Source organism: Glycine soja, chromosome 5 (genome assembly GCF_004193775.1).
Source record: "Glycine soja cultivar W05 chromosome 5, ASM419377v2, whole genome shotgun sequence".
In the NCBI taxonomy this organism is placed as follows: Eukaryota; Viridiplantae; Streptophyta; class Magnoliopsida; order Fabales; family Fabaceae; genus Glycine; species Glycine soja.
This window is the reverse complement of record NC_041006.1, coordinates 43,150,865-43,164,225: the sequence shown is the minus strand read 5'-3', so window position 1 is coordinate 43,164,225 and position 13,361 is coordinate 43,150,865. Positions and strand designations below refer to the sequence as shown.

Here is a 13,361-nt window from a genome sequence, read left to right as displayed (position 1 = left end):
GACCGTTATAACCTTTTAGGGGAAAAAAAGTTTGATCGTTAAAAATAAAAAATTAAATATTAGTCCTTATAAAAATAAAATGGTTTTCATCCCTTTAAAATTAATACTTTTGGTATCTACTATCATGACATCAATTAACTACTTATATCATGATAAAATAAAAATAAAAAGAATTTAACTACTTATATGCCTAAAGAAAACCACATGGTCATCCCAAGTGACATTGAATAATTCATATGTAATGTTATGTCAACACATAGACTTAAAAAAACTTAAAATAAATATTATTTTTCAATCTTAATGAATTTTAAGAACTAAAAATAATAATTTCAAACTTGATAGGTGAAATTAAATATTTTTTATAAGGATCAAAACTAAAATCTACCCATTGAAAAAAAATGAGAAAAATAAAAAAATCAAAGAAAAATGTTTTAAATATCAAAATTGACTCAAATTAAAAACATTTAACAGGATAAAAAGAATAAGTATGAATAAGTGTATTTACCAATTCATTTATTATTCTAAAATTTTAAAATTGAATATAAGTCAATATTACCATTTAACTTTATAATAGGTAGTTTTTTATCCTTTTTTTGTTCTTTTTCTTTCCTTAAAAGGAAAACTTGTGTTAAACATATTTGGGGAAAGTTCTTAATTTTTTTTTAAAAAAAAACTTTAGATTTTACAAAAAGAAAAGGAGGATAGTATTTTTTTTAAATCTAACTTAAATAATTTTAAAAAAACTGCATAAGTATCTTGGACATAATATAATAAAACAACTTCATTTAAAATGAATTCTTAAGCTAAATTTGTCAAACTTCTACTTTATTTTAATTTTAAAGTAACTTTTGGGACAAAAAAATAGACCGAACATAACCTTAGCACAAGTATAAACTACAAGCTCCTTAGTAATACAAAAAATGTCTAGCTGCAAAATTAAAACAATAAATTTCAAGTCTTCTTGGACAAGGAGAGAAACAGATAATAAAAAGGTTGATGAGATGATGCAAGCTGCTTCAACCCCCCCCCCCCCCCCCCCCCCCCAAGCATAAGTACCTATATCAATGTTCTAAGCATGGTCTCCTTCCATATCAGGTTCCCCATCCATATCCGCCACCCTACTTTGATATGCAAAGTCTTCATCAAGATTCTGCATAGTTCTCCCAAAAACAAAAGACTTCGTACCCATTGTTGTAAAGGGCATCAAGCCGAATGCTCGTGCAGTTTTTATCTCCCTAGCGACCTTCCTTTGAGCCTTTGCACTAATGCCAGTCTACTCAATGATCAAGAGGAAAAAGTGTTAAGATCCCATGATTTTAAACAAGTTTTATATGTAATGTGCTTGGGTAGGGGGAAACAGAACAAGAGGAAGGAAAATGAGTGCGGTACTAACATTGAAATACCCATTTATTTTTCCTCCATAATCATACATCATTCTTACAAACATAACTGCCCAACTGAGCTTCAGAACTTACCTGGCTTCTCTTGATAAGAATTCCAGCCTCTGTTATGAACTTTGCCAAGAATCTAACGTTCTGCATAAAAACATAAGTACTACTAAGAGCCATTCCAAAAATAGCATTAATGGAAAGATATTTTTGTTATGAAGCGAATTATGTAAATCATAGCCTAACTAGCAAGAAAGAAAGGCTACAGCAGGAAAACAGAGTTGCTACAAATATCTACCTCGCTTTCATCTGCCTTCACACAATTTAAAACTGACACACCATAAAGCAATTACAACTAGAGCATAACAAGAAACTGGAAAAAATTTTAGGCATAAATTGCATGGTGAAAACTTAACCAGAAATTTTCACACAATTTTAAAGGGATGCCAAATTGGTTCAAAGATCTAAAGAATGCACACTATTTACATCCATGGATCAAAGCAAACTGGAAGGATAACTCTTCACCTGGTTCAAATGAATCTGCAACCTATATCAGTCATCTTTTGTTTTCTTGGTTAACATAAACAAGACATCTGTCTTAATATTAAGACATATGGGAGAGGCCAAGGTGGTATACAAGTAAAGGTCGACTCATTTATATACCATTTCCAAAAATCCTAAAATGAAAATAGGGTGAGCACTGCACACAAACAACCTGATCATCTACATGAGATATAGTTTTAACAATTAACATGTTTTTATTCATTACCAGTTTTTCTTTCAGCAATGACAATGCACCAAACCACACACAGATAAACAATTTTTTTAATATAAGATGTGACAGTGTCTCGCACTATGAGAACCACGCAAGTTGTGAACCGCGCAAGTTGTGAAAGTGTATCGCACTATGAGAACCACGCAAGTTGTGAACATTGTGTTTTATTTTATCATAATAGTAATATGCAAACCAAAAATCTGTGCAAGTGACAAATTTTCACTTCAAACATAGCAATCAGATTTCAGAAATATATAATAGACACATGACTAAAAATGAAGGAACTACTCTGACATAGTGCTAACCCTGAAATCTGCTTTACTAAGAACTTCTTTGGTGGTTGTTGTGAATTCCTCCCTTTTGGGGGGCTTGTGTACACCAGGTTTTGTAAGATCCAGATCCTGTATGAAGAAAGATTCTGCACAACTCAGAAAACTAATAGATACACATGATACAAAATAAACATTAACAGAGTATAGAGTATTGGAAATTGGCCTTAGGGCCTAACTCAACCGAACAAAACCAGCTTGTAAGGTGAGGACTGCCCAAGCTTTATTTAAGCCATATCTCTAGTTGATGTGTGACAGAATCACTAAACCACTGCCCTTGAGGCTGCAATTAAGGCAGCCCCTGGAGAAGCCACAACTAAGGCTGGCTACGAGGACCAAAATTAAGGTGGCTTTCCAATATAAAGGCAAAAAAGGATATCCTAGTCACAGTTGTCGAAAGCAGACAGAATAAAACTGATAATAGGATCAAAAGCATTTAAAATTATTGGTTAACCATACCGTTGATTGAATATGAAATATAGTATGTATATGTTAATCATGTAATGTAATCTAAATCCTTCAATGCAATAGACTGATTATGAGTCAAATTAAAAAGAAAAAAAGAGACAGAAAGAGAGAGAGAGAGAGTAAAAGTAATTCTGTCTAGCCACCTAGAATTCTTAAAAAAAAAAAACACTGTAACACATAATTTTTCTTTCATGAGGAACATTGACAAAAAGGGTTGGTTTGAGGGTTATAATATGTGAGGATAACACAAGATGGCAACACCCATTCAAATTTCTCAAATGCATACTCTTGCAAAAAAGAAGTCTCCCCTCCATTTTCAATTGATACAATCAATGAAGATGACTCCATTTCAATTCATTTCCTCCAACACATAAGATATCAAGAAATTTAAAATCTCTTTCATTCCTTTCCAACCATATTCACGTGCCTTTATCTCATCCAACCGCATGAGCTCAAGCCAATTGATTGCTAGTGGAATTTCCAACCATTCCCAACATTTCCAACACCCACATTCAGACATACTAGTTACTAGTAGTAGTGTCTCTTGCTACTCAACCTCAATCATGCACATCCTGGACCATTACTCACTCTTTGTTCCCACCACTGACATAGCTTGCAAATCTTGTTCTTTTCTGTATCACCTTCTATTCTGCTACTTAACCACCCAACACCCATCATTCTATTTTTTTGACTATAACTTATGAGTATTTCTATAAGTTGGATAATTTTTTTGCTTTTAAGCATTTAAAAATATAAATTATTTACGTTATCAACCTATAATCTCAACTTAATGGCCGTCCTGCTATTCCACCATAGCATTTTTGCTATTGTCACTTTGTGCTGCTATTCAGTATTGATAACCCAGCCAGACACTCTTCATTATATGATAGGGCCTTAGGAGGTGGTGTGGGCTTAGGTTATCAGAGAGTTAAGCCCAAGGTGTGGAGAGTTTATGAGAGGAAAAAAACATAGAAGGCAGGTGAGGTGGTAGAGAGAGAGGAGGAAAATTGAGAGGTGAGTGGGGATGTTTGTTATAGGGTCATTAGAGGAGAGAGGGGGTATCATCATTGTTGTGAGTGAACCATTTTGGTGAGGTCAGAGAATTCTCTATTCTCTGAATACTGAGCGCAGCTCTTGGTGTAGTAGGTGTTGCCCTACTGCATTGTTTCCATTCTGTTATCAATAATCATTCACTGCTATATTGCTCTATTCTTCTCTGTTTTCCATTGTTATATTGTGTGTGGTGCCTGTGGGTTGCATCATTATATTTCATGCAATACCTCCCACCCAACATGTGTATAATTTATCACTGCATCAAACATCAATCTGGACATAAAACATTTGATGCCCTCACACTCGAGACAAAATTAAATATATACAAACATCTAAAATTAGAGAAAAAATATAAAAGTTAGGCATTGTTATTCAACTTACCTTTACATCATATTTTGAACCAAGTGGAAAATTGGCATCATATCGAAATGCATAATCTTCTTTTTCAATTTCATCCTCATCAAATTCAAAGTATGTGGCAGCATTCATCAGTTTTCCATCCATTCCATCAGTTAATGTGTCATAAGTTTCTTCTAGATCGTGCATCCTCTCAGAACTAGCACCATTTACTGAACCAGGTCTTTGTCTTGCCATTCCCTGTTGATTAAACTTTTCAAATATGGAATCAAGTTGGGCATATTTCCCACGATTTCCACCAAACTGCTCAGACTCCTCAGGAGATTCTGAATTGTTAAACTGCCGATTACCAGTTGCATTATCTGCTCAAATATACAAGTCACTGCTAACACAATTTATCCTTAACAATGATGATAGATATCCATGGAAATATAATTGCAAAAAAAGTGTCCCTCAACTCTACATTTGTTTATCATCGTTTACAGTCACACTAACCAGATTCCAAACAAAGAATTTTGCTTATTGGTTAAACTACAATAGTTAAAACATTACACAATTAAAATACATTCTTACCTATGAGCCAAAACTTTTCCACTTTTAACAATGGTAAGTGGCATTTAGCACACAGGCTGAAAAGCCTCATTATCCCTTTTGGTTCACTAGAAAACTTTTTATCACAGAAGAGTAAAGCATAAAACATTGACAAACTCAAACTTAATGGAAACCGAACATGTAAACAGCCAAATCATCAAAATAAATTACTAATGTATCACAACAATGCTGAAAGGCAGAGAGCATTGCTTAGAATGAAGGCAATAAACAATAAACAGTACCTGTAAATTTCCAAGTGGAAAGACTTCTGAGCAAGTGGCTCTGATGAAACTGGTTTGGCAAATTAGCACTGATTGACCTAACTGCAACTGAAACAATCTTCATTTGCTTCCTGCTTCAAACAAAAAAGTTTAAAGTCGTCGATTGTTGTCAATTAAAAGCTCTACATTAGATTTTACAGTAGCTAAAAATATAACACCACACAAATTACAGAGGTAAATGATCTCACTTCTGTTACCCTGAAATTTAAATTTCTAACAAAACCTCTAGAAATGTCTCAAATATTTCCCCATCTAATGCAATTGTATCAGAAAATTTCAAAATAAATAATAGCTTTCAGTTTTAAGGACAATCATCGTACATGTACACATTTATACATTTAAGCATGGTAGTTAGTATCGTACGATTCACGATACGTATCGCACGATTCGATACGAATCCGAGGTTGTCTCGTTTTTGTTCCTGAATCGTGCTTGAATCGCGATTTCCAGACGAATCGCACGATTCTTCACCGGCGTGGCTTAAGACGAGCGGGTTTCCGCGTCGCTATTTTGTCAGCCGTGGCAGTGCAGAGCTAAAGTAGTTTCAGATTAGGGTTCCCGTGAACATGTTTGGGCTTGCGGGTCTTGGACAAATTGGGCTCACTTGATTTTATTAACTAAGTAACCCTCCCTCTCTCATAATTTTCAATTTTAGTCTGATTGCGATGGTATTGTTATCATTTAAACACAATGAACTCAAGAAACATGTTTTTATTGAATTCATTTTATAATTTTGTGAACATCTTGAGACATAGCACCTAGTATTCAAATCCTAAGACATAAAATAAACAAATAAATATTAATAGTATTATTATTGAGATTTAGTTTCATTTATGTTTATTACTATAGTTTATTTGATTTTAATATAAATTTAAAAGTAATTTTGTAAAAGAACAAGAATGTGAGCAGAAAACTACAGTCTAGAGGTCTTTGAAAATCACAATAAAATGTGACAAGCAAAAAAATAAATTCAACGCAAAAATCTTATCTAGCTCTGTTGAGGGTTGGCAGAAATGCGCGTTATGACCATTCAATTCACTATTTGCTGAATGTGTGATTATCTAATCTTGGATTGGACAAGTACATTTTTATTTATTTCTTTGGTAGAAAAATAGCAAACTTTTTCATGTGAGAGTGGTGAGAATAATTAGTCAGTACACACAATTTAGATAAGAACCACACAATTTTTTATATGACAACCACGCTTATAGCCCATAGGCACCTTCACGTTTCTGTTTCCGTGAGAACGTTGATATGATACCTATGATTTTAGACACCCATGCTTGATACATCGTTCTATAATTATTTATGTAGCATCATTAAGGATGGAGATAAGTCACTATACTCTAATCTACATTAAGTTAGGACCTTTTTAAAAGTTTATTAAATTAAAAAATTATTGTTTAAGTAATTTAGAAAGTCTTTCAAACATGGCAAACTAATTTGTTCAATAAATATAAATAATAATAATTATTATATTTATTATGTTTTAATTATAATATATTGATATTATGCATTTATTGATCTATTTAAGGGCTTAATCCATCAACTAGTATAAAAACTTAAGCTTATTAATTTATTTAAAAACAAGTTTATTGACCTATTTAAATGTACCATATCTACCTTCTTTTCCTGGTCCTTACAAAGAACATTTTTTCACAAAAAGTAAACTAGAAATAAGAACTACTAAATAAACATAAATATCTAAACTGGGCTTTTACTCCACAAATTTAAACAAATCATCACGAGTTACATTACATGGTGGTTCAATGTTACCGTGTAGGAAGCTAAAATTCAACCAACCTTTCAAATAACAAGGTAAAAGCCCTACACCACAAAAATAATTATGGTAATGGCCTATCTATGTGCTGAACCTGAGAATGTCAGCATAAGTTGTGATCAACGAAAATAAAAGCATCTGCTTACAACATTTTTAAGGTTACAACAATATTTTTCTCCGAAATAGTTTGTTTCCTAAAGGTGCGGGCGGGCTACTATCCTTGCTTGGCCAAAACAGTGTTAGTGGCAGAAAAGTTAACACCAGCGTATTCTGCAGTGGCACACTCTTCAGACTTCTTGTTGAGGTTGTATGGTGCTGCACTCATCACCCTGCAACCACACACAACGACCTCATAAATGATTTCATGCAATATTGGTTATACTAACTGCCAGATTAAGCAAGGAGAAGATGTACTAGACTAAACTAAATATCTTATACCCAAAGCAGAAGCAATCTGTTATATTATCCTGATCCCCTCCCACCAACATCTTAAATTATATGAGTCTATAAACACAAGAAAGCTGTGTTTCCAAGTTTCAGCAACTACGGGATGGAATTGAAAAGGATGTGATGAGATGAGATGAAATGAAAGAGTTGTCTTTCCCCTTGATTGATTAAGACGGGGAAATAAATGTCATGGTAAAAGGTTGCAAGTGTAAAATTTCAATATAGGCCAATATAAACTTTCTCTAAGAAACAAAATCAATAATGTAAAATAGTAAGTGAAAAGGTCACTGAAACGCTGGTCTTTAATGGAGCCAAATAGCGTCATGTAATTCATGTAGCCTACCTCATCTAGTAAGATAAGGATTTGTTGTTGTTGTAAGTGGCAAGTTTAAATAAAAGCAAAGTTATTATCATCATCACCCGCTCCATTTAAAGGGGTGTAAAAGGAAAGAGTTGGTGGACAGGTGGAGGAATGATTGGCTTTACTTTCCAATCCCATTCATATATTTTTATGTTGCCAACCAATGGATGATAACTACGCCTTCCTTTTTTGGAGAAATATAAATTGTGTCAGATTCAGTACACCCACCCAGAAAAATAATGCACCCAAACTAACCTTTCTTTGCGTTTTTCTAAAAATCGAGCCAAGGATGCTTTCCGGGCCTGAGGTACAGCTGCATAACAGATGGATTGAAAGAATCATCAAACTGAAACATTTGTAATGATCAAACACATAGATAAACTCTAGAATGCAGATGGATTCGTCCCTCGTTAGTATACAAGTTCTGGACAAATACCCTAAGCAAGACATCAATACACGGAAATTATGTAGAACTAAAGAACCATCAAACTGCAAAGAGTGTGAGAAATGATGTCACCAACATACCTGATGTCAACATAGTGGTTGCACTGACTACCTTTGGAGGCTCCACATTGCAAATAGGAGTGTTGGGAACTCCAGTTGTTTTAGCAGCCAGAAATTCATCAGTGCTAGTTAAGCCACTCCCTGACTGTACACCGGTATGTGAAGAAACAGATAAAGGACTTGAAAGACCAGAGCCAGGTGATGTATTTGCAGGTTGACTCACAGGCACACCAGCACCAGCACCCAACTTCGAGATAGGCACCTGAACATTTGGCTGTGCCATGTTAGAAGCTGCAGATAAGCTATTGCCAGCCAACAACATGATAGCTTGTGCCTGTTAAAAGATGGTCACATTTAAAAACTTAACCACGAGCAAGGCATGATCATCAGGGAGTACAAGATGTATGCTCCCCTTTTCACTTTGAATTTATTTATTTTATTATGGATTGGAGAGGAAGGAATGTGATGAACAAAGAAACATACCTTCTCAGTGGAGATATCATCAAAGATATTGACAGTACCAGCATAGAAGATGGTAAGTTGAGCAGATGGTTTCACACTGTTACTTCAAAATAACATAAATTAAAGAAATAAAACAGAAACAAGTTTGTACTCTGCACACACAACGGTTAAAGCGTAAAATTAAAATTACCATGATTCGGTCATTCCAGCAACAGCAACAGCAGAGGGAAGAACTGAATGAGATGTGGTAACAGGTATTCCCCCAAGTAACGGCTTCTGACCAGCAGCTGCAAAATGATTCTTCAGGAATGGATTCCCCAAGGAAACTGAAATTGCTTGATTTGGAACTGAAAACATCTTCACATCATGAGGATGATTCACATCATGTTGTACAGGATATGAAGTCAGCGAAAAATGAAGGTCACCTTGCCCATCATGATTGAAAGACTTCTAAATAGTAGTAATATCAAATAATCAATGGAAGGAAGGTCAAAAAAGACATCAGCTGATACTCATAGAAGGTAAGATCTTGTGGATCAAGCCAATATATGAAAGGGACGTAGGAGTTTAGATGTTGAAACAACAGGCATGAGATGTTGCACAACAATCACATGTTAGGTTCTGATTCAAAAGGGAAGTTCATACTTCATACACCAGGACTTAGGACAACCATAAGTAAAAGCAGATTTTTATATTTTTTAACATAAAAGGGGAATAAGAAAGAAAGAAAAAGAAGCTATCCTCTTAATTTTTCATAGTTGACTTGAAAAATAAAACAATCAGAATGCCCAAAAAACAAATTATATTCATTTTACTTTAATTCAAGACATAAACAACCCTGCATGTTGAGCTAACTTTTCAATTTTGAACAAATACAGAGAGGAACGGACAAAAAGGGTAGTATCTAACCTGGGGTTCACCAGCAGAGCGTTTCTGACTAGTGTCAAATGCTTCTTGACTTAAGATAGACATAAACCCAGAAGATGATAAGGTATCAGACACTGTATTCTTAGTCTTATCATCTTGAGAAGCCTTGAAAGACATCAAATGTGGAAGGGCAGATACTTTGTTCGAGAATGGCCACTGTGCAATCCGACCTTTTTTGAAGCCTACACATGCCCACAAAAATCACCATCAACATAAGCTATTACCCAATAGACTTTAAGGGATAAAGGAGATATTAACAAAAGTTCCACAATTAGCACCTAATAACCTGTGTGAAAATCTATCTACGTGTCTGTGTTTAGAAGCACACCCAAATCAACAAAACTGGTAAGACACTTGACAACGATTTCTTTCCCCAAATTGAAATTTTCACACACACTAATACACTACTATAAATATCTAAACAAGAGACACAGCTTAATTATTTCCGCTAATAAAATCTAATAACTCTTGAATCCCTAATAAATAGGTGGTACAAAATTTACACATAAGCAGCGTTTCTGTACCACCCAGAGAAAAACTTACAAAGTTAAAAGAAAGAGCAAAGAAAAACTATTTAAAAGAAAAAAAAAAAAGCACCACGTTAACCAAGAAAATCTATGAGCATGGTCAAAATAAATAAATTTTCTAGCATAAATCAACCCAACTGCAATCTAAAGAGGCAAAATTGAACCCAGAAATTAAAAAAGAAAAAAAGAAACCCAGACGTAATTGACAAGGAGTGAAATTTTGCAAGAGAGCATTTAAATATAGGAATTTTAAAACAAAAACACAAAAGTTGAAACATGCCAGAGTTTTTGCAGCCATCATTGTTCATCTCCTCCTTCACCACAGCTAGTGGTTCTTTCAAGTTGAGACCCATGAAATCTCTCTCCATTTCAGAGAACCCAATGAAAAATTGAAAATTGAAAATTCTCTTCCTTTGAAAACAAAAGGGAAGAAGCAACCCCTTGTTCCTTAGTCACAACAGCAATAACAATAAGCAGAGAGACAGAGAAGGAAAGAAGACCAAAGGAAAAGGTTCCAACTGCATCAGAAAAAGGCAAGTTCAATTGGGTAGTGTTTCACACGAGTTTCGTGAGATCCTGACGGTTAAATCTTATTTTATAACAATAAAAAGGGATAAATATTTATTTTAATTTCCGAAAGTATTTGTCATGCTAAATAGAAAATTTCAAATTTAATTATTTAAATCTAAATAAGCAAAAAGTACAATAAATTCATTCTATAAATAATTTAATGATAAATTAATTTTTAAATTTTATAATATAATATTAAATTAATGATAAAAAATTTAATTTATTATTAAATTAATATTAAATATTATAATTTGATGAAATAATAATTTTCTAAATTTAATCGTAGAATTAATCTGTTACATTTTGTATACGTCCAAAAATTAAATTTAAATTTTTGAAAAGTAATTAATTTATCATTTTCTCATTTTTTTGGGACCAAAATCAGGATGTATCCTATTTTGAGCTATCAAAGGTGATTGGTTTACCGGTAAACTGGTTTCGTGACGGGATGGTCCGGTAAAGAAGCACGTGCGCGATCATTCACAAGAAGCTATGAGTCTATGTCGGTGACGCTGCCACCTGGTGAAATAGCGCACGTGTGTACGACACGCAACGACTCTAGCTCGTGACAAGACACTGTAGCGGAGAATAAATTGGTTTGGTTTCTATTCTGATTTGGATTGCTTCTTGCAATTTACTCTAACGTTTTAATTTTAGTTTTAAGTTACAGAGACAATCATATAAAATTGATATCGAAGGGAAAACGATGTGATATACTATCGGAGTATAGTATCATCCAAATCTGGTAATGACTTAAAGCACATAAGTTAATCTTAATGTTGTTACTTATCATCAAATTCACAAACTCAAATAATGTTACGCGAGTTAACAGCGATCGAAGTCAACGATTTTGGAGAATGAAGCTCATTTAATGTACTCATTCACTTTTTGTCTACTTTTTTTTTTTTACGATTTTGGAAAATTTGGTCCTTTAAATTTATCTTTCATTTCAATTTTGATTCTCTTTTAAAATTATTGACAAATTTTATTTTCCTATTTTATCCAACCACGTAATCTTAATCTTCAATTTAAAATTGAATATTATCTGTGACAAAAAAATGTTGACGGTCATGTGTATCTCGTTCATATGGGATGATAACTATCACGTGTTGTTGTGATGAGTCAATCACAACAATTTTACCTTTTTGAAGGGACAAAATAGGAGAATAAAATTCGTCAATAATTTTAAAAAAAGATCAAAATCAAAATTAAAAATAATTAGAGAGACCAAAAATATAATTTTATTTTTTTTTATCATCGTCTCGTTCAATAATGAAAGACTAATCTGGTAAGAGTTTATTTGATTTAATAAAAATAAATATTAACTAGTCATATTGTTGTAAAAATTAAAAATAATAATATATTTTTCTTTGTGATTTCTAATACAACACTATCATTAAAAAAGTGATTTCTAGATCTTTAACTAACTAGTGTTTTAAAGATATTAGTTTGTAAGAACCTAAAAAAGCAGTAATAAACTTAATAGAACAAAAAATAATCATTCGTTCCTTAATTTTAGAGACGGACGTGAAATAATGCAAAAAAAGAAATGAAGGATAAAGTCATAAAGCATAATCTAAATATTTATTACTCTAACTAGTTGACAATTTTCTGTACAACATTATAAAGACAAAAATATTGGATTCATCCTTTGTTTTTTATTGGTAGTGATATCCACATTTCGAACAAGGTTACTCTGAAAAGAAAATACCTATGCGAGGATTACAGAAAAGAAATTACTCCAACTAATATTATATTCATTATTTTTGCCATCATATTTTGTTGTTATTGCTCTAATAATTATGAAAATGTTACGCTGTATATTTTTATATTTTGTCTTATCTTTAACTATTTGTACGAAATGTTAAAAATAACAAAAAATTAAAAATAATCAGTAATATTAAAGTTTGATATGGTTATATTATTAGTGAAAAAAAAATATTTTTAAACTAAACAAGTTTCTAAATAATGATTTTTTAATAAAGAATTGATCTTCACTCTTTTAATTATCAAGATATTGATACCTAAAACTAAAATATGAATTGATGAAACAATAGAAGAAAAAAGTATCTAAAGCATAAATCAAAGTACAAGTAAAGTAAAATTATAAGAATAGGTTTGTGACATATTTTATTTACAATGTGTTGATATTAAAAGCGTGACAATGAAAAGAGCTTTAGTTAATTATTATTTTAACCCTTGATATGAATTTTACAATTATATATTTTTATTGGAAAGGAGAAATTGCGCACATGCCTATCAATCGCGTATATATCAATTATACTATATAGCCTTGTCATAACGCTTGTGCCCCATGTATTGCTTCGGATCAAAGAAACGCGGAATCATGACTCAGTTTAACTATTACTCCACAATATTTGATAATGACTCAAAGATTAAAATCAACGTGTTGCATTATATTTAATAATATTAAGCTAATAAAGTAATTTGTAAATTAAAAACAAAATTTTAAGATTATATTTTGCCTTTGCCCGTTTGGAGCTAAATGGCCCTCTTCTTTTTTGCAAACGTAGCTTCTGT

The 13,361-nt window shown here is 32.7% G+C and overlaps 2 protein-coding genes across 12 annotated transcripts; both read right to left on the bottom strand.

Moving 5' to 3' along the window:
* Positions 1-804: 804 nt before the first annotated feature.
* LOC114413629 (30S ribosomal protein S18) lies at positions 805-5,830 on the bottom strand. Of its 5 annotated transcripts, none has more exons than XM_028378130.1 (6): positions 5,563-5,747; positions 5,204-5,316; positions 4,395-4,732; positions 2,469-2,564; positions 1,476-1,535; positions 805-1,273 (listed from the first exon to the last, which is right to left on the bottom strand). In XM_028378130.1, exons 1-6 carry the CDS (start codon positions 5,586-5,588, stop codon positions 1,070-1,072), a joined length of 837 nt encoding a protein of 278 aa, XP_028233931.1. In that variant the 5' UTR covers positions 5,589-5,747; the 3' UTR covers positions 805-1,069. The 5 variants fall into 5 exon arrangements, with proteins under 5 accessions (XP_028233931.1, XP_028233932.1, XP_028233927.1 ...); XM_028378131.1 differs by having other exon boundaries at positions 5,606-5,705; XM_028378126.1 differs by having other exon boundaries at positions 809-1,273; positions 5,204-5,313; positions 5,563-5,830.
* Positions 5,831-6,933: 1,103 nt separating this feature from the next.
* LOC114413627 (protein TIFY 6B-like) lies at positions 6,934-10,820 on the bottom strand. Of its 7 annotated transcripts, none has more exons than XM_028378119.1 (7): positions 10,531-10,820; positions 9,706-9,905; positions 8,987-9,246; positions 8,818-8,899; positions 8,356-8,668; positions 8,086-8,143; positions 6,934-7,351 (listed from the first exon to the last, which is right to left on the bottom strand). In XM_028378119.1, the coding sequence occupies exons 1-7, from the start codon at positions 10,616-10,618 to the stop codon at positions 7,237-7,239; spliced, it is 1,116 nt and encodes a 371-aa protein (XP_028233920.1). In that variant the 5' UTR covers positions 10,619-10,820; the 3' UTR covers positions 6,934-7,236. The 7 variants fall into 7 exon arrangements, with proteins under 7 accessions (XP_028233920.1, XP_028233922.1, XP_028233921.1 ...); XM_028378121.1 differs by having other exon boundaries at positions 8,356-8,596; XM_028378120.1 differs by having other exon boundaries at positions 8,818-8,893.
* Between the last annotated feature and the right edge of the window lie 2,541 nt (positions 10,821-13,361).

What these genes read in the sequence shown, in the direction of transcription:
- LOC114413629 (XM_028378130.1), bottom strand. Translation starts at nt 5,588, where the DNA reads ATGCTTAAATGTATAAATGTGTACAT. An exon ending in TTCCACTTGGAAATTTACAG is followed by an intron (nt 4,733 to 5,203) that starts GTACTGTTTATT and finishes ATATTTGAGCAG; the next exon opens with ATAATGCAACTGGTAATCGG. An exon ending in TTAGTAAAGCAGATTTCAGG is followed by an intron (nt 1,536 to 2,468) that starts GTTAGCACTATG and finishes GTTTTTATGCAG; the next exon opens with AACGTTAGATTCTTGGCAAA.
- LOC114413627 (XM_028378119.1), bottom strand. Translation starts at nt 10,618, where the DNA reads ATGGAGAGAGATTTCATGGGTCTCAACTTGAAAGAACCACTAGCTGTG. An exon ending in TGATGGCTGCAAAAACTCTG is followed by an intron (nt 9,906 to 10,530) that starts GCATGTTTCAAC and finishes GGGCATGTGTAG; the next exon opens with GCTTCAAAAAAGGTCGGATT. An exon ending in AACCACTATGTTGACATCAG is followed by an intron (nt 8,144 to 8,355) that starts GTATGTTGGTGA and finishes TCTGTTATGCAG; the next exon opens with CTGTACCTCAGGCCCGGAAA.